Below are 20,825 nucleotides of genomic sequence, written 5' to 3'. Positions count from 1 at the left end.
CCACTCCAGCAACCCTCAGTTTGTTTCCTGAGATTAAGAGTCTCTTATGGTTTGTCTCCCTCTCTGGTTTCATCTTGTTTCATTTTTTCCTCTTCCCCTATGATCCTCTGCCATGTTTCTCAAATTCCACATATCAGTGAGATCATATGATAATTGTCTTTCTCTGAATAACTTATTTTGCTTAGCATAATACTCTCTAGTTCCATTCACGTTGTTGCAAATGGCAAGATTTCATTTTTGCATAATATTCCATTGTATATATATATATATATATCCCACATCTTCTTTATCCATTCATCTATTGATGGACATCTGGGCTCTTTCCATAGTTGGGTTATTGTGGACATTGCTGCTATAAACACTGGGGTGCATGTACCCCTTCAGATCACAACGTTTGTATCCTTTGGGTAAATACCTAGTAGTGCAATTGCTGGGTCAGAGGGCAGCTCTATTTTCAACTTTTTGAGGAACCTCCATGTTTTACAGAGTGGCTGCACCAGCTTGCACTCTCAACAGTGTAGGAGGGTTCGCCTTTCTCTGCATCCTCACCAACATCTGTCATTTCCTGACTTGTTAACTTTAGCCATTCTGACTGGTGTGAGGTGGTATCTCATTGTGGTTCTCTGTGTGTTTTTTGAGAACTGAAGTTCTCAATTTTAATCAAGTCCAATTTACCAATGCATTCTTTTTTTTATTTAATTTAATTTTATTATGTTATGTTAATTACCATACATTACATCATTAGTTTTTGATGTAGTGTTCCATGATTCATTGTTTGCGTATAACACCCAGTGCTCCATTCAACACGTGCCCTCCTTAATACCCATCACCGGGCTAACCCATCCCCCCACCCCCCAATGCATTCTTATGATTAGTGCTTTTATTTTTTATTTTTTTAAAGATTTTATTTATTTGACAGAGGGAGAGGCAGAAGCAGGCTCCCCGCTGAGCAAGGAGCCTGATGTGGGACTCAATCCCAGGACCCTCAGATCATGACCTGAGCCAAAGGCAGACACTTAACCGACTGAGCCACCCAGACACCCTGATTAGTGCTTTTAATATCCTGTTTAGAAATTTTTGTCTCCCCTGAAGTCATGAAGATCTGGGCTTTTTTTCTAAAAGTTTCAGTGTTTCACATTGCACCTTTAGATCTGTAATCCAGTTGAAATTGATACTTGTATATGATGTGTGGTGTTTGTTAGAATTAATTTTTCTCCATAAGGATATCCAATTCCAATTGATATAGAACCATTTGCTGAGAAGACCTTCCACTTGCCACAGGTTAAAATGACCCTCCTTTTACAAAATAAGTCAAGAGCCTGCCTTTCAGTAAGCTAATTTTTTTGGTGACTGTTTGCTCCTTAGTGAAATGGGCATAACTGTGTACTACTATGGAGTTATTATAAGGATTGTAAGAGTAAGCATGTGGTACATGTGCGTGTGAATCAGTCAGTATGTTTGCTATTAGAATGCGAGCTTTATTCATTATTCACTCATTCTTTTTTTATTTGGAATTTTTATTTTTTATTTTTTTTAACATGAGAAAAATCTTTTTTATTTTTTATTTTTTTATTATGTTCAGTTACTGGGGAAAAATTGAGGGTTTCAGAGGGGAGGGTGGTGGGGGGATGGGGTAACAAGGTGATGGGTATTAAGGAGGGCACGTGCTGTGATGAGCACTGGGCATTATTCACTCATTCTTATAATTAGCATGCTTAAAGTCTCCCGTGTTCTACCTACTGTGCTAGTTGCTTAGTTCACTTTGGGCAATCCCGTGGAGAACAGGAACATGGTTTCTGTTCTTTATGTACATTATCCAAAGCACCTAGTTCAGTGCCTGACATACAGTTGGTGCTCAGTGAATATTTGTTTAATAAATTACCTTGCACATGTAAGCACAAGAAGAAATATATTGAGAACCTCATTGCAGCATTACTTATAACAAGGAAAAAGCAAAAACAATGTATACACGGTAATATGATATAGAATGATATATTAAAAATGGTTTGAATAATAATGAGGTATAAACGAGTCAAACATCACAGCTTCCAAATACATGAAACACAAATTGATAGAGCTGGAAGGAGAGACAAAAAAATCCACAATTATCATGGGGGACTTCGACAGTCATTCCTAGCTGCCACTGATAGAGCTAATAGTTAGAAAGTCAGTGAAGATATAAGAACTGAAACACGATCAATCAATAATACCTGACATGTATAGATCATTTCACCCAGTAACAGCAAGATGTACTTGTTTTCCAAATGCCATGGAACATTCATATAGATATACCAATTCCTGGGCCTCAAAACAAACCTCAGCAAATTTTAAAAAATGAAATCATGACAAAGCATGTCCTTTGCTCATAACAGAAACAAAGTAGAAATAAATAACAGGACAACAAGAAAATCTCCAAATACTTAGAGAGTAAGCACAAATTTCTTTCTTTTTTTTTTAAAGATTTTATTTATTTATTTGAGAGAGAGAGAGTGAGAGAGCACAAGAGGGGGGAGCGGGAGAAGCAGACTCCCCGCCGAGCAGGGAGCCCAATGCGGGACTCGATTCCGGGACTCCAGGATCATGACCTGAGCCGAAGGCAGTCGCTTAACCAACTGAGCCACCCAGGCGCCCCGAGAGTAAGCACAAATTTCTAATAATTCTTGGGTCAAAGAAAAAGCCTCAAAAGAAATAAAGATAAATACGTGAATGAAAAGGAAAACAACATATCAAAATTTGTGGAATTCAGCTAATGCGGTGATGATGGCATTGATAGCTCAAAGTGCTTGCACTAGAAAAGGGGAAAGGTCTCAAATTAATAATCTAGTTTTGATCTCAAAAAACTAAAATTAAAGAGAAAAATAAACCCAAAGCAAGAAGAAAGAAGGAAATAATCAAGAGTAGAATCAATAGAATTGAAAATGGGAGAGCAATAGAAAAAAAATCAATGAAACAGTCAGCTGATTCTTCAAAAAAAAAAATTAAAAAGTTTGATAAGCCTCGGGCAAAACTGACAAACAGAAGCTGAGAGAAGACACAAGTCATAAATATCAGAAATAAAACAGAGGCTATCACTCAGATCCTGCAGCCATTAAAAGGATAATAAGTGAGTACTATGAACAATTTTAAACTCATAAATTTGACAACTTAGAAGAAATGGACCAATTCCTCAAACCTACAAACTATCAAAACTGAACCAAGAAAAAAAAATTAACCCAAATAATCCTCTAACTTAATAAATGGAATTCAAAATTTAAAATCTCCTGAAAACAAAATTCCATGCCCAGATGGTTTCCCTGGAGAATTCTATCAAATATTTAAGGAATTAACACCAATTTTTTATACAGTCTCTCAGAGAACAGAAGAGAAGTAAATGCTTCCCAGTTCATTTTATGGAACGTGAATTACTCTGACACCAAAAGCAGATAAGGGTAGTACAATAAGAGAGAACTACAGACCGATATTTCTCATGAATGCAGATGCATACGGGGAAGCCCTCCATAGTGTGAATTACCATTATTCACTTCCCATTCTTCTACCCAATGCCCCTTTTTTTAAAAAATGCAAGTTAGGGCGCCTGGGTGGCTCAGTCGTTAAGCGTCTGCCTTCGGCTCAGGTCATGATCAAGTCATGATCAGGTCCTGGGATCGAGCCCCACATTGGGCTCCCTGCTCCGCGGGAAGACTGCTTCTCCCTCTCCCCTCCCCTGCTTGTGTCTCTCTCTGTCAAATAAATAAATAAAATCTTAAAAAAAAAATGCAAGTTGTATGAAAACAATGAATCATGAAAAAATTAATGATGTATGGTGACTAACATAACATAGTAAAATTAATTTTAAAAATTTATTTAATTTAAAAAGAAATGGCAAAAAAAATGCAAGTTATACATTTCTTTTGGAATTCAGCCCAAGGGGGGAGGTTTGGCTTCATCTCATACGTCCACACAGTGAGGGCTGGGTTGTCCATCCTGCTCTGCCCATTGCTTGCTTGCACTGGGCCGGTCAGAGCTGCCATTCCACGTGCACAGTTTGTCCAGGTGAATGGTACATGTACTACTCCATTATTCCACATTTTTCCTGTCTTTTCCATCAGTCTTACTTTGTTAACCACTGCAAAACCTTTAGAAGCATGCAGGATACAAATTAAATAAAACCATTAAGCCACAAGGACAGTGCTCTGCATTTACAAAGATAGACACACTTTACGGTCTGCAAAGGCCTGCTGCATAGCTGAGCTTGCTTGAGCTTGCATTTCACCTTTGCCTGGTCCTCCGAGTGCTCCTGCCCCAAACTCCCTGGGCCTGGGGAGACGGATGGTGTTTGAGAGTGTCCCCTTGCTGCCACTTGGCCTGCAGGAGGCACATGGAAGCCAGCCAGCAACACTGACTCTGGGAAGGTGACAAGGACAGAATCAGCCTGATGTGGAGAACAATGAGGGCCAGGATGTATGAATGGCTTGAGCACTTCTGCGGCTCATTCAAATTTTTTTTTAAAGGTTATTATTGTGAATGTTATTAAAGACTTCTACGTATCAAGCACAATTCAGGTTTGATAACCTCCTTGTTATTTGTACAATATGAGCTGACGGAAGGCCCCAGCATCCCATTATTGGATTTCTGAGCCTAAGAGGGTATTTTTAGCTGTTCTGTTGCTGCATGTTCAATCTCGGAGAATCACTGGCAGTGAGCGTGGTCGGTGAGCCCTCCTCTCTATCTGCTCCCCCTTGGAGATTGGATTGCACAGGAAATGGTCTGAGAGATGCTCAGCTCCTTGTCCCGGCAGGTGCCACACAATAAGGACACAGGAGGTGAATGTTGGAGACACGTGGCTTGTCCCGGCTGCCAGGGCTTCCAGAGGACTAACCCACAGGGCATCTTCTGGCTTGGCTCCTTTTGCCCAGGGAAAAAAAGTGGAGAAAGGCGTTTGTTTCAAATGGCTGAGTGGTGCCATGCTGCTGGCTCACTAATAAGGGTTTACGATTTCCTGCATGAAATGCCCTTTTCTTCTCATGCCTCCCCTGCCACTGACAATACGTGGTTGGCTGGCAGCTTCCTGGCACCAGGTGTGAGCAAGGCGATATGAAGTAAGAGGGGGAGACCAGGTGTTCTGACTCACATTTCCCCCTGGACACAGGACCTCTCTCATATGTGCTCATGTGTCTTCTCACACATGCTTAACATGGCTGGCTTTTAGTGTGCAAGCCTCCTGAGGCTGGTTCTAGAGGACAAGATGTGTTATTGAAGAAGGGGCCTCACCTGGCCTGGGCACCAGTCAGCCTCTCTTGGCCTTGGTTTCCTCCATTGGAAAAATGAGAGGCATAATGCCCACCTTGCATGGTTAAATGGGATAAGTGCTGAGGGATGATGGGAGGTCTGTGGATAGCACCCCTCCTTCCCACCTGAGTTTGGGACCACTCAAGAGACGCCATGGGACTCAGACACGTGGGGGTGAAAGTATCAGCTTCGTTGCAGACAAAGTTGATTGAAGAACTTGGCTTTAGTTCTGCACTCAAAGGGCTTGCTAACACTTCAGCTTTGAAATGGAATCACCCTAAGGATATAGGCTCACCTGCAAGTCTCCTCTCCACTGGCCAGGCCCCTGGCCATGGCAGGGAGTGGACTGAGTACAAGCCCTCTATGGGCAGATCCAGAAGCCTGGTGGGAACCCAGAAGGGGCTGAACTAAGCACACTGGCATCTCCTTCCAAACAGCTCATCAGACAGGTCACTTCTGCATGAGTGAGGCTATGGAGGGAGGCTGGGAGAGTCACTCTCAGACCAGTGAGAGTCCTGGTCTCTGCAAGGAGAGGAGGCCAGACGAAAAGGAGGCTCCTGTAAGCAATGAGATCAACAAATGCAGAGCCCAGTGCCCATAGAGCTTTGCATCCTGTCACTCCTCCACCGCCCCCCCCTCTCCTTCCGCTCTGCCTTCCCCCTCATCCCACCCTCCTGTAGAGGGAGTAACGGACTAGCATGCCTCACAGGCTGTGGGTACTTTGTGACCCATTCATTCCTGAGTGTGAGGTGCTCTGGGCAATGTGCTAAATTCAGGGAAACAGTGCCCAAAAAGCCTGGTCCCTGTGCACAGAGAGATGGCTGGCTGATGGGGAGAAAAGACCAGGAGAGAAAGGATCCCTGTGCCATGAGGAAAGTGCTGCCAGAGCCTCAGAAAGGGAATCTTGCTTCTGGAAATGGGTTATCTTGGTTCAACTCCCAGCTCTATCATAGCCTGGGAAATGTTCTTTAATCTCGATGAGTCTCAGGGTCCAGATCTGTCGAAGACGCCTCCTACGAATACCTACCTCGAAAGTAGGCATCTTATCAACACTATTATATTGAAGGGTACCAGGGACCAAAAAAAGTGTTACCCAACTCAGTCTTCCAGAGTTAGGGGGGGCTTCTAAGAGCAAGAGCATGAATCTAAACCAGCACTGTGGACATTTGGGGCCAGGTCTCTCTTTGTGTGGGGGCCGTCCTGTGCCTTGGAAGAGGCTGAGCACCATCCTTGGCCTCTAGATGCCAGTAGCATCTCTCCCAGTTGTGACAACCAAAAGTGTCTCCTGACATTGTTGAATGTCCCCAGGGGAGCAGCGTTGCCCCTGATTGAGAAGCATGATCCACACTGAGAAGGGAAGGGTGGACAAGAGCAGAGAGGTGGGAATAGGGGATGTTGTAAGTGAACTGGTGACAATATCGAGCTCCTTGGGAATGTAAGGTCCACGTCCAGGGCGAAAAATCGATCCGCAGGAGTGGATTATCTAGGGTACTGGTCATGGTACATGACATCAAACTCCAGCCCCCTTTTGATTGTCCCAAACTCAGGTGAACCATCTAGGGCGACCTCTTCCACGGAATCCTAGCTTCTGGCATGGGGCAGATATGTGGTCGAAGCCTACTGAGTATTTGTGGGTGAACTCACATTGGTGACATGATCTGTGACGGCATTCACGTGCGTCCTCTCCATTTATCTTTTCATGAAGAAAGCTCATCCGTGGGCAGGACACCAGACCACTTTCCTTTCCCCCACATAGCATTGCTTTTACAGGCTTGGACTTTGATGTCTTCAGTGTATATTGAAGAACATGATACCAAAAAAAAAAAAAAAAAAAAAAATCCCTGTTAAACATGTTACTCTGTGTAGAGCTATTTTTTGTAGATCATTGTTTGCCAAATTACAAAATGCCATCTTTGTAAGAAGCTAATGGGAGAAATTTCCTTCTGGCTTCAGTACCAGGAATAATCATGCTTTTCCTAAACAATTGGGTTTTTTTTTCCACATTGACCCTGAATCATAAAGCTGATCATGTTTCTCACTTTATTCTGGTTACCAGGAAGGTTAAGTTTGCATTTATGGCCTATTTCAGGCAAGCTCTTTGAGCATGAATTGGAGTATTTTTGCCTGCTTACATTTTCTTGAATTCCCTCTTTATTCTTTGACCTAATCTATGGCATACTTATTCTTAATTTTATTAAGTTATATGTATTTTGCAAATAACTTTTAAAGCTTTTTGGAAAAAGATTGGAAATTAGTAAAAAAAACAACAACAAAAAATGTCTTAAACCAGACATTGGGTTCTTTGTGCTGGTCCGTTTTGATGTCCAGGCCGGGACTGATACCTTCCAAACTCCTCAATGTCTTTGATGTTGGAAGGAGAGCCTAATTACCCAGATTTCTCCGTGGGCTGGCATTATGATGATAGAATATAGATTTCTCACTTGTGGTCTTCATCATTTCCATGACAATGTGCAGCATTATCATGAGAACATACTTATAATTCCAGTCCAAGAAGAGGCAAAAGGAACAATGGCACAAAGCTTTGGAATAGCGCAAAACTGCAGAGATAGATGAAAGGTCATTCTCTGTTCTCTGATAACAGCATTGAGTCTCCTTGGGGATGTAGAGTCCATGGCCCAGGGCAAAAAAAAAAAAAATGGATCTGCAGCAAGAGAAAGCCACAACATGACTTATTGCTTAAATTATTGTTCTCTTTGCATTTTGGATTTCCTTTTTAGAATTCATTCTGGTCTGCAAGTTTCTCTCCTGAAAATTCATGTTGCTCCTCCAAAGAGTTCTGGCGGAATATTGAATGAGATACCCTTTGACAGTCTAGCTGTGAATGAGGGTGCAGAACTCACTGGTTATTAATGTAATGTTTCAATAGTCTTTCAAGTATTAGAATACAAATTGGGCATCTGTAGGAGGTATTTATAGCTGATTCCTGTGGTTCCTTTCTGAGCATCTGAACCCTGTCCCCTAGTAGCAAATATGTGGAAAGATGTATCAGATGACTCTTTTGGCTCCAAATGACAGAAACACTGTGTCAAGTAGCTAAGGTCAGAAAGCAGAGTCTTTTGCCCATGAAAACACGAAGTTCAGGCTTCTGCCCGGGCTGGAGCCAGCACCTAGGACAGGGCCCCTCTCTGTGTGTGTTTAGCTCAGCCTGCTTGACATTTTGCAATGCTGAGATTCTACTTTACGATTGTGTAACACCATTCTGAGGTTCATATGTTGGCTCTTCAGTCCTTAGGAAGCCTAAATGCATTTTTGTAAAAACGAACTAAGTACTGCGTCAGTTCTCTATGACTGAAAAGAAAAAAAAAAAAAAATCCCTCCCAACCTCCGTGGCTTAAAACACAGCTGTTTCATTATCTTGCATTCTATGTGTTGACTGGGCTTGGCTGGGCAGTTTTCTGCTCTGCGTGATGTCAGCTGGAGCTACAGTGGCTCCCAGTACCCGAGTCGGCTTGCTACTGTGGCGGCCAGTTGTTGCTGGTTGTTCCTGGTGGCTCAGCCAGGGCTGTTGACTGCAGTTCCTTTGTTTTCCTTTTCATGGCCTCTCCATGGGGCTTGGGTCTGGCTGGGTCCTGGGAGGCAGTTTAAGTAGAAACTTCCAGTTCTCTTGAGGCCTGGGTGTGGACTTGCCAGAGCATCACTGCATTCAAGGGATGCAGAACCAAGCTCCACGTGGGGAGTGGCACGTGGGGTGAGGGAACCGAGGAATGTTGGGGCAGGGGATGCAGCTTTGGAGGCTACCTACTACAAGTCCTGAAAACACCCCATTAAAGCAGTTACTAAAGACAAAGTGATATATACGAGGGAATAGTACTCAGCCATCAAAAAGAATGAAAGTTTGGCATTTGCAACAACATGAGTGGAGCTAGAGGGTATTATGCTAAACAAAATAATTCAGGCAGAGAAAGACAAATACCATATGATTTCACTCATATGTGGAATATAAGAAACAAAACAAATGAGCAAAGGAGGGGAAAAGGAGAGATAAATCAAGAAACAGACTCTTAACTCCAGAGAACAAACTGAAGGTTACAGAGGGGAGGTGGGTGGGGAGATGGATGGAATAGATGATGGGGGTTAAGGAGAGCACTTGTGATGAGCACCAGATGTATGCAAGTGTTGAGTTGCCATATTGTACACTTGAAACTAATATTACGCTGTATGTTAACCAACTGGAATTTAAATAAAAACTTCAAAAAATTTAAAAAATAAAAACAAAGTCATATTTTGGTGTCTGGTATTGGTTAAAATACCATTCGCTGGCCAGAGCCGGTTGATGGTGCCCTGTGACTTCAGTGGTCCAGGTGCATCTCTCTGAGCCTCAGGTTGCTCTTCTGTAGAATGGGGGCATCGGCCTTGAGGATGTTGGAGTGTCTCCATCTCTCACCTCCTCTGTCCCTCTGTGCCCGCAGGTACTCCTTCCAGGACGAGGAGGACATGTTCATGGTGGTGGACCTGCTCCTGGGCGGGGACCTGCGCTACCACCTGCAGCAGAACGTCCACTTCACCGAGGGGGCAGTGAAGCTGTACATTTGTGAGCTGGCGCTGGCCCTGGAGTACCTGCAGAAGTTCCATATCATCCACAGGTGACTGGGCTGCTGGAGGGGTGCCTGGGGACGGAGGCCCACTGGGCGGCAGCGCGTGGTGGGAGCAGTCCGCCGAGGCACAGGGCATTCTCTTGCTGACATCGTTAGAAGTGGCAGCACACAGAGCTGAGGAATGGCAGAACAACGCATTGCCTCCCCTCCGTTCTCAGCAGACAGCCCGCTCCCTTGTCACCTGTGTCAGAGGGGGAACACCCCACTGCGGGGAGACGTGGCTGGCGGCTGACCTTGGCGTCTCTCTTCCAGCCTGACTTTGGGAGGCTGCAATGTTCTGTCCCTCCATTCTCAGGTTAGAAAGGTCATGTGGCATTAGTTGGGAGGGTGAGGGAATCTACTCTCTTCCTTTCCATACTTTGAAATTAGTTCTGTGCCTCGTGGAAGAGCTCTCTCTCTTGGGAAGCTTCAGTGCTGGCCCTGGGCTTTGGTTATAAGCTCTGAATTTCTCCCTCTCCTTCCGGGCCTTTGCTTCTCCCCGCCGTGCACAGCCCTGCACTCCAACCAGGCAGGCAAAGTGAGTCTGTCTGCAGAGGCAGGAGGCCGGGGAGAGACTTTGGAAAGCTATGGTATCACGAACAAATTCTTCTTGCTCTTCCCAGCTAGCTAGAGGAGGGGGCTAGCGTGAGTGGCTCCAGATTTGTTCACCTGTGGTCTCGCACTATGCCTAGCAGCTCTTCTTCTAACTTAGACCATTTCGGAAGACGTAGTAAAGAAAGTCTTGACTTTCTAGGTAAAGATGGTAGATTAGGCGCACACACATGCATGCAGGAGTAAACCCCAGTAAAACGACAACAAGCATATATGAAAAATGACAAACTCCCAAGGATGGGGAAGACTAAAAAGGAGACTAGAGAAACATTGGGGGGGGGGGTTCTGAAAGAAGAGGGAGAGCGGTGAATGATTAGTGTCCAAGAACATAAATTCCAGGCTGTCACTGGGGCGAGCACTGCGCTGATGGACGCCAAAGAATCCCCTAATGGTGCAGGAATTGGTAGTAATCAGCATCTTTGGAGGGAAGACGGTAGGTAAAAAAGAGGCTGAAGTAAGGTGAATTGTTTGAAAGCCTTTTAAGAAGTCCTGAGGACCCCAGAGCTGCTTGCTCACTGTGAATAACTCGATGGCTGAATAATCATCTGAGTAACTTCACCCAAGCAGAACACTAAGGTTTGCTCCCTAGAGATAGTACAATAGCGAGTGTCTGCGCTGAAGGACAGCAAGCCTACTTGAGTTGGGTGCTGTACTGAAAATAGTATACCAGCCAGATGCTAAAATACACAGCCTCTCCCCATTCCAGCTGAACTCTGAGAGTGGTGCATTCAGGCCTTCCTCCAGGCAGGACACTGTGATTTCAGTGAGGATGTGACTTCAGTGGGGATGAGCCAAGGGCAAGAGACTGTGACATCATAGCTTCCCCACCACCCCTTAGCATGTAGTTCTCAGCCAACAAGCCCCATTCACTTGCTGGAAGCTGCCAACTAGTTTACTGACAACCAAGGGTTATCAGACATCCCAGGAAATCTTCCGGCAGAAACAGTGAGATTCAAACAATCAAATGGAAATGAGGGGAAAAAAATCTTGCAGTAAACAGACACTATGCAAGGAGAAAAAATATCCAAACAACTATGATCAGTATAAAGAGATTTTTGTGATTATAAAATGAGGAACACCATGTTTATTTAAAATTCAGAGAACAAACATCAGAGCTCTTATAAGTTAAAAATATGACAGTAGAAATGAAAAACTCAGAAGATGTATTAGAAGACAAAGTTGACATCCCTCATATAGTAAAACAGAAAGACGAAGAAAATATGAGAGAAGATATAAGAAAATGCCAGAACCAATCCTGTAATCCAAGCATCAGAAGAGAGAAAACTTAGCGGGAGAAATCATCAATGAATTAATTACAGAATGTCTCCAGGACCTGAAACACATGAATTTCCAGATTGAAGGGCTTACTAGAGATACAATGCAGAGACCAGAAACAGATACCTGTCAAAACAAACTAGATCCCATAAGCTTCCACAGAAGAGCAGCAGGCCATAAAGGCTGAGGAATCAGATTGTTTGGGGTTTGTCAGGCGCTAGAAGGCAATGGAGATGTGCTAGTCAGTCAAGTGTGAGGGTGCACGTTTTCACAAGTTCAAGGTCTCCAAAAAAACATGCCTCATGTTCACCTTTTCTCAAGTAACTATCAGGAAAGAAGTGGACTCCGTAAAAATGAAGGACTAAGTCATGAAGAAGGAAGAGATGGAAGATGGAGGTGGGGCTCTGGCAGAGGCGAGAGGCATAGGGAATCTCCAGGATGGTGATGAAGGGAGGTTTGAGGTTGTCGGCTCTGCCTACGGTGTAGGCCCTGACCAGTGCTGTCTGCGTGCATCAGAAGACCCTGGGACAGACTTCTTCAGGAAGCGTGGGCTGATGGCATTCTTGATGCATCTGGGTGCCTTGACAGGAAGTTCTTTAGCTGGTGAAGAATTTGAAGTTGAATGAGAAGTTTAGAAAAAAAGTTCAGCAAAAAATAACAGTTATTAACTCCAGGGAATGGAAGTGTTGTGCAGGATGTCATCCGTGTGTAGTACAGCTCACGACATGAACCAGCTCTGTATGGCATAATCATCATCATGGCAGCCCTGGAAGTCAGTCTAACCAAAAATATAACACTCCGTTGGGGAATGGCAGAATGCGAGGATGAGCATGTCTCCTGGGGGTTTTGGGGAGGAAAGACGGCTACAGCCTCATCTTCCGCAGTGGGAGGCTGACGGAGGGAGCCTGAAATGCAAAAGTTAGCTCTGTCATTGAGAGAGAAGGTGCTAAACATACCAAAATTGTCACCTGAACGGGATGGATGGAGAGGGAGAGATGGGGAGAAAGTGATAGGGGTTGTTGCTGTATTATAACAAAACTTGCAGAAGTATTGATCCTTTGAATTATATCCATGCATAATTTTAATACAAATAACAAACACAACACAATGAATAAGAACAAGAAGGAAGAAGAAGTTGTAGTTGGGATAGTAGTAGTATATAGTGGAAAAGGGGTTGTTTGGTGCAATGCAGAGAGTGTTCACTGAGGGCCCGTTGTTCATTCACTCACTCACTCACCAGGCTTCGCACACAGCTGTTCTGGCTCTGGATTCTGTGTTTGCAAGCACTGTGGGATATTTGTTGAGGAAGGTCACCCCATGCCAGAGCTCTGTGGGCCAGCTGGGCTTTTTTGAAGGTGCTTAAAGGAGCAAGTTCTTTCCCAATCTGTTATACGAATGTCATTCATGAATTATCATAGCCATTTCTGCACTAGTGTGCAATAGATGACCAACTTGCCTAATTTCCCCCAGACACTGAGTCATGTGGACACGGGTGAGATGGATGAGCCAGGGATAGACCGGGCAGACAATGGAAATGTCCCAGGAGAGCGTGATGGTTGGAACCACTTTTTTACTTCAGCAAATGTTTTTGAGTCACTCGATGTGAGGTCATCTGTCCTCAGATTCTGGATCTAGAGAAAATAAGCTAGCCAACAATTTAAAATTTTTTAAAAATCCGCTAAATGGGATTGTCTCACTACTTCTAAAATGGTAGACTTGGCAGAGATTTGAGTCAGCTTTTTTCCCTCCCATATACTTCAATAAATCCCTTTTTCAATGTGTTTGTGTGTTCAGACTTGAAATTATGTGTCTTACACACTGTGCATAAGGATATATGATAATGCTGTGCAACATGTTTTGTTAATTCAACAAATGAATTTATAAATCTCCCACTCCTTATGTGTCAGAACTCCCGATGCCATATTTCATACAAAGGAATGTTGCTTTTTTCAAAGTAGCCACACTCAAGGGGGCGCCTGGGTGATGTAGTCGGTTAAGCATCTGACTCCTGGTTTCAGCTCGGGTCATGGTCTCAGGTCATGAGATTGAGCCCTGTGTCAGGCTCTGTGCTCATTGCTCTCTCTCTAAAATAAATAAATCTTAAAAAAAAAAAGTATTGTATGGTGACTAATATAACATAATAAAATTAAATTAAATTTAAAAAAAAAGTCTCTGCTGGGGCCCAAAGTCGTGTGCCACAGACATGAAGTTCCTTTGAAATCTCATGTTTGATGTGAAAAATGTCTTGGCATTTTTCATTCCACTCCATGTAGTCATGATTCTTTTGATACATAAGATCATACTTTACCTTTCATCAAGAAAAGGGGAAATGAACAATAATGGCTTCTTGGAGTCTCCTCGGTCTGTGGCAGATGCTGTTGCATAATGTTCATCTATTCGGGGAAAATGAGTTGATTTGAGGGAAGCTCGTGGCTCAGGGGAGGCCAGGCCACAAGGAACCCTCTTGCATTTTTAGATACAGTTCAGTCGCATAAATATGAGCCTATAAAGGGCAACCATTTATTCACTGTTTTGAACTGGGCATTGATCTAAATGCCAATCAGAGTGGGTTTGGGGCAGCATTTTCAAGCTTCTTTTGGAGAAAATTTTCACCAGTGGGGTTACTACTATCAGATTTTGCTTTGAAAATGCCTGAACCCCGCCAGGTGGTGTCTTTGACCCCCTTGGGAAGCGCTCTGACATGTTCTGTACTTTCCTGTGCTTCTGGCCCTGATTTTGCCTCACATGTAAACTAATGCACAGTCTCAAAGCTTCGTGGTCCCAGTGATGCCTCACCTCATCAGACCCACAGTTGTCCCTCCTTTGGAGGCAGGAGTCCCATCACGTAAAGGAGAAACCTCCCAGCTTGGCCTTGGAGTTGTGGGCTGTGAACATACTCAACCCTGACAAAACAGCTGCTTACTGTCAAATTTTTGTCAGGATTAATTTTTTTTTTTTTGTAACCTTTTTACTTTGGGAAAAACCTTTTTATCTTTAGGACCAATAATAGTTTAATCCTGCTGGTTTAACACTAGCAATCTTAACTTTCTTTACTTAGACTAGCCTTATCTATGCAGCAAGCAACCCTTTTGCTACAGATTATCTAAAGGTATACAAACTCTGATTTGTATCAAGCTTATCATTTTTCATCACTTTATTGAATACCCTGAGAAAATAAAGAAGTGAATCCTTTTTTTATTATTTATTTATTTATTTTATTTTTTTGCTCTGGAGTATGGGGTTAAATCCAGATCTTATTTTTTATTTTTTTTTAGGATTTTATTTATTTATTGGACAGAGAGAGAGAGAGAAAGAGGGCACAAGCAGGGGGAGCTGCAGAGGGAGAAGGTGAAGCGGGGCCAAATGCGGGGCTCGATCCCAGGACGCTGGGATCACCACCTGAGCTGAAGGCAGAAACTTAACTGACTGAGCCACCAGGAGCCCCAGATCTTATTTTTTAATTTTTTAAATAATATGTGTGTTACAAAGTTCCAAAGATTCAAAGGAATGTGTGTGAAAAATAAATGACAGTTCTCGCATTATTGTGAGCATTTTCACTGATTGAAGCATGTGCTCCAGACTTCCTCTTCTAGTTCACTATTTGTATTTGCCACGGACAGTTTCATTTTGAAATGTTCACATGTAAAAAGGCACGTACCAATGAGATTTTTGACATTTTGTGTCTTTGGGTGGGAATAAGATGAGAACAGGAGTCCTTTCTAGGGCAGGGCTTGGAACTGAGCCTTGTTCATGTGTACCTGCAGTTAGCATTAAAATGTAGTAGGTAGTCCCCATATTTGGAACATGTAATTGGAAGTTACAAAACAAAAAGCAGCGTGCTTGTAGGATGCTACACCCACGATGACCATCAACATTTGCCGAGCGCTTTGCACGTGCCTGGCTCTGTTTTAAGTGCTTTGCAGGTGTGACTTCACCTGATCCCAACAGTCAACTGAAGTGGGTCCCATTATGGGCTCCATTTTACAGGTGAGACCACGGGGTCTCGTGGAGAAAAGTAACTACCCAGGAGCAAACAGTAGGTGGTCACCCCGAGTCACCAGCCCTCACTCTGTCTGTACTGGTGAACCATGGGAGCCTAGTCCCCTACTCATATTTACACATAGAATCTGTCCACTACCCAAGCTTTCATGAAGGAAAAAATCATGTGACTAACTCTCATAGAAAAGCAAAATCCCTAGGCTTTTGCTTGCACATGCAAATAGAACTATATTTTAAGTGACAATATTCAACCTCCTCCCTCCTTGAAGTTCTTGGCATTCCCTGACGAGTTGCTTATTTTCCTGTGGGTGGGGACAACACCAGTTTCCAGTTTGAGTTGTATGAACTGATGGAGATAGAATTTGTGCCCCTTGCTTGGAATGCTTGTGTGTTTATAGTTTAAAACAATTTTTTGTGGGTAAATAGACTCACTCTCTTATATTTATGCTTCCTGAATCCTGTAAAGATGAACGGTTTTAACTCCTGATAATTTGGGGAAATTGCCTATGTGCCTTTCCCAGGAAATTGCTTGCAGAATGAGGCTGGGATGATGATTTTCATTGGCCAATCCCAGCTAATTGGGAAATCAAATTTGTCTAAGCGGTAGGAGTAGAGACGGTGCCAAGTGTCGAAATACGGCTGGGCTGCTTATCTCATGTCTTTGGCAATGGGAGCTTGTCACTCATGTAATGGCAATGTATGTAAAAGAAGGGAAGAGCCACGATTTTCCTAACCAGTGGCTTTGGTGGCTTTATTTGGGGAAGGGCAGTAAGTAGCCTGCCCTCCCTGGCTCCCAGTTTGGGTCTCATCTGATGAACAGTGGAATTTGTGAACAAACTAACCAAACCTCTGACCTAAACTCTCCAAGTGGTGGGACACAGGGAATGAGAGTGTGAGGGAGAGAAACCCAGACTCTGTTCCTGACAGTAGGGTGAGGGGTCAAGGGCACCCCATGTGTAGGCAGAGGCGTGGCCCACCACTCACTGCTGTGAAGGCTGGTGTTGAGAGTTCTCATGTTGTGTTCCCAGTGCAGAGGACCTTGGGCAAGTCCATTACCGCTCTGATTTGAGTTTGCTTCTCTATTAACAAGAGGAGTGATCTCTGTCCACAGGACTCCTGGGGGATTGAATGATGTGGGGCTCACCTTAAACCCAGGGTGATCGCATCTCGAGTTACTTAATGTACTTACATCTTCAAAGACTCTATTGCTGAATAAGGTCACATTCGCAGATACCAGACTTAGAACTTGGACATATCTTTCAGGGGGTGCAGTGTAACCTACTGCAATCACATTCAGCTCCAAGGCCGCTCCTGAATGAAGACTTTCCACTTCCTTGGGTGGTTTCTCTTTTGGGCATCGATATGAGTTCTGTTCATACTTCACTGAGGACTTTTCTCTGGTTCTTTATTGTGTACAGGACACCTGCTCCAGAAGATGCTTTCAGAATTATGTCTTCCCTAATTACCCATTATAGGTCCTGGCACACAGTAGGTATTTATAAATGTTTATGCCTTAAATGAGGGATTGAGGCCCAAGGCATTGAAAGGATGTGTCCTGCTAGTGAGTTCTTTCTGTCCTGGCAGGCTCTGAAGTAAATCAAATCTCAGGCTTACATTCATTGAGTTAGTAAGCATTTAATTGGCACTTACTGTGTACCAGACAGCACAACAGAAGCCCGGATATAGGGGCACCTGGGTGGCTCAGTCGGTTGAGTGGTTGAAGGGTTGAGCGTCTTACTCTTGGTTTCAGCTCAGGTAGTGATCTCAGGGTCGTGGGCTCCAGCCCCGTGTCGGGCTCCACGCTCAGTGCAGAGTCTGCTTGTCCTTCTCCCTCCCCTCTGCCCCTCCCCTCACTCTCTCTCTCCCTCTAAAAATGAATAAGTAAAGTTAAAAAAAAAAAAAGAAACCCTGATACATAAGTACGTGGTCCCTTTCTTCAAAACCCAAATGCTTCATAAGTATGCACTGAGCACCTACTGTATGCCTGCCACCTGACTCACAGTTGGGTTAGGGAGACGGACATATAATGACCATCTCAACCAATGTGGGAAGTGCTTGGTGAGAGCATGTTCAAAGCAGTGCAGAACACAGAGGAGCCAGGATAAAATTTGTCTCTAAGGATCAGCCAGGCTTTTGGGTCATTGATGATGGTATCTAGGCTGGGCTTTGCTTTTGGGAGGAAACGGGCATTTCCTAAAACAAAGCGCTCTAGAAAAATGTTCTCTGGGCAGTCTGAATCTTATTTGCTGGTGGCAGAAACTGTTGCAACCCTTTTGGAAAGATACTTGGGATTAAGAATCAAGTACTTTGTGAATATTCATACAATTTGACCCACTGATTTCACTTCTTGGAGTTTATGGTAAGGCTCCACTCTGGTCTGCATAAGAGGCTCTAAGTGTGTGGATATTTAGTACAGCACAGCTTATGATGACCGATAATCCTGAAATAACCCAAAGCAAAGAAATTGGCTTTGTAAACTTGTATACCTCCTTTTCAGAGACTTGAGACTATGTTACACCCATACGTATAACGCTTCCTATGAAAACTCTGCACTGTTAAAAGCAGTTATTGTTATGATCTTGAGAGAAAATTATAGCTTATAAAATTGCATGACCTTGTAAACAAATGTCTTCTTATTGAGCAGAAAAGACTCGAAGGAGATTTCTCCATGTGCTGGCATCGAAGGGAGATTCCACACAAATCCCTTTCCTTCTTTTTCTTTTCTCCATTTTGAAATTTTCCGTAATGAGCACCTCATCCTTTTTAATCAAGAAAATCAAAATGTAAATAACTTTCTCCCTAAAGGGAAGGTGTTTCTCAAACATGGATTTTATTTTTTGTTAGTTTTATTTTTTAACACACCAATGTTTTATTTATGTATACATTAATAATCATATGTATAGTTAAAAATACAGTGTAACTTTTTTCTATAGGTATTAGTGTATTATTAATGCTGATTTAAATTATCTTATGTTTCATATGTATATATATGTTTTTGCAGTTCTTTGTTGAAAACTACATAATAGGGGAGAGAGAGTAACTTGGAAGGAAAGCAGATACATTCAATAAAAATTCAGAGCTATAGAAATTACTTTAATATCATACTAAATTTTGGCACTTTGCACTTGGACTCAGCTCTATTCTGTGTCACGTCTATCAGACATGAGCATTAGATTGGACTGCCCAGTTTGGAGTCCTGATGCGACCCACTTGTGCTAGCTGTGAGAGCTCAGAAGAGTTCATCTCATCATGCCTCAGTTTTGTCACCTTCAAAATGGGCTTATGTGGATATGGAATAAATGATCCGTGTTGAACTCCTGGCACAGTGCCTGCCTAGCACCCTCCAAGCCTTTGGTGAGATCCATAATAAAACAATAGTGACCAGTAAGCCTAGTATAAAAATGATAAGACCTATTTTTATAGGTCTAAATATCTTCCCGATCCTTCCCTGCCACCACTGTGCCAAGAGTAACCTGCTGGTTCTCATCAGGTCCAAGAGGGACCACAGCAGTACCTCTTCATTACTGTGGTTCTGGGGTCACAGCAACTAGAAAGAAATCCTCAGGTGGAAAAAAATGGAAGACATGCAGAAATGTCATTTAGGGTGGAAATTCCAGTACAATTTCAGGAGTAACTTCGTTATTTCCAGGCACAGAGTTAGGTCTCCATTCTGTTATAGGCCAGCATTTTGAAAATTTATGGCTTCATGATGATATAAAAGTGAGATACAAGAGAATCCAATTTATCCTTTCAAGGGACTCTTCCATCTCCTGGGTGTAAATTGCTCCTGCAGTTGGGCAGAGAGTGTTTATGTTAGATAATAAATTTTAGAAATAAGGACTCGGGTCTCAACTTAATGTCAGAGAAACTGGAATGAAATCTGGGAGCAGAATATGAAAGCAGAAAACAAACCTCCAAATGGATCCAATAAATTAGAGGCTATTCTACAGAAGATGTTCAAAACCAAGACGATGAATGCAGTGTCAGGAAATCGGGTCAGCATTTTTGGAAACGTCAGCACGCGGCAAAAACACGAAGATTATCTGAAGCTTTGTTCCCGTGCTGTTCCCCACTGCTCTGAATGCCTTCCCCGACTAGTCTCCTTCATTCATTCATCAGTCAATAAACAATACCAGAGAAGGGTCAAAGCTTGGGCATTAAGGACAGAAATGTTAAGACAGCAAAACTCTACCCTCAAGAAGCCTCAGTCTTATGGGAGGAGCACATTGGTTATTGGTAATAATAGCATATTTGGGCCCTGAAAACCATGTGCCAGGATGTATGTATGCATGTATGCGTGTATGTATGTATACAAACACACACATATATACACATATACATACATATACTCACACAGTTGCCAGTGTGTGTATCTTATTGCAGTTCAGTGTAGTCCCGCTCTCCTTTTGCAAGGGAGGAAAAAACAGGGCTGGGAAGGATATGAATCATAAGAGAGGTAAGTGGGAACACAATACTCGGAGGTTCTGAGAAGGGACAGGTTGCATATGCTTTATGCCTTGCTTGGGCTTACGGAGGAGATGGGCTTTGAAGTCTGAATGGCATTTTAACAACAGGGACACATGGTGGAGAACATGTTTCCAGGAAGATTTGATACCAGAAAGGGGTTGCCTTACCCCTCTCTCCTTTTGCAGGACCTTGAATGCAAGATTATGAAATGTGAATTCTATCTTGTGATAGTTGCCACAAGGATTGTTGAAATAATTCCTTATGGGCACATGGGGGTTGAGATAAGGAAAGAAGAGAGGAAGGTGGTGTAGAGTTTCCATATTTGCAGGCTGGTGCTATATTCATTCATTCATTCGTCTTTCCATCCTTCTCTCTATCCATCCATCCATCTACCCTTCCATCATGCATCCATACATCCACCTGTCCATCTATCCATCCATGCATGCATGCATCCATCCACTCAGTAGTGACTTACCAAGTACCTACATCATGTTGGGCTGTGGATGCAGCAGTGAACAGTGCACCTGACCTGATCAATTTTCTGCCTTCTTGGTGCATGCTTTCTAATGGACAGAGTCAGACAACAAACAAACAATATGTATGTAATAT

The 20,825-nt window shown here is 43.2% G+C and overlaps 1 protein-coding gene across 3 annotated transcripts in view; it reads left to right on the top strand.

Moving 5' to 3' along the window:
- Positions 1-20,825, top strand: part of STK32B (serine/threonine kinase 32B) — a 376,962-nt gene that overhangs the window by 247,206 nt on the left and 108,931 nt on the right. For all 3 annotated transcript variants that reach the window (XM_045881506.3, XM_045881505.3, XM_064584257.1), the window contains one exon: positions 9,699-9,872. In XM_045881506.3, coding sequence (XP_045737462.1) covers positions 9,699-9,872 — 174 coding nt within the window. The remainder of the gene's footprint in view (positions 1-9,698; positions 9,873-20,825) is intronic.

Source organism: Mirounga angustirostris, unplaced genomic scaffold (genome assembly GCF_029215605.1).
Source record: "Mirounga angustirostris isolate CCGP_5_RB_7025 unplaced genomic scaffold, mMirAng1.0.hap1 SCAF_2, whole genome shotgun sequence".
Classification (NCBI taxonomy): domain Eukaryota; kingdom Metazoa; phylum Chordata; class Mammalia; order Carnivora; family Phocidae; genus Mirounga; species Mirounga angustirostris.
This window is presented reverse-complemented; position numbering and strand designations above follow the sequence as displayed.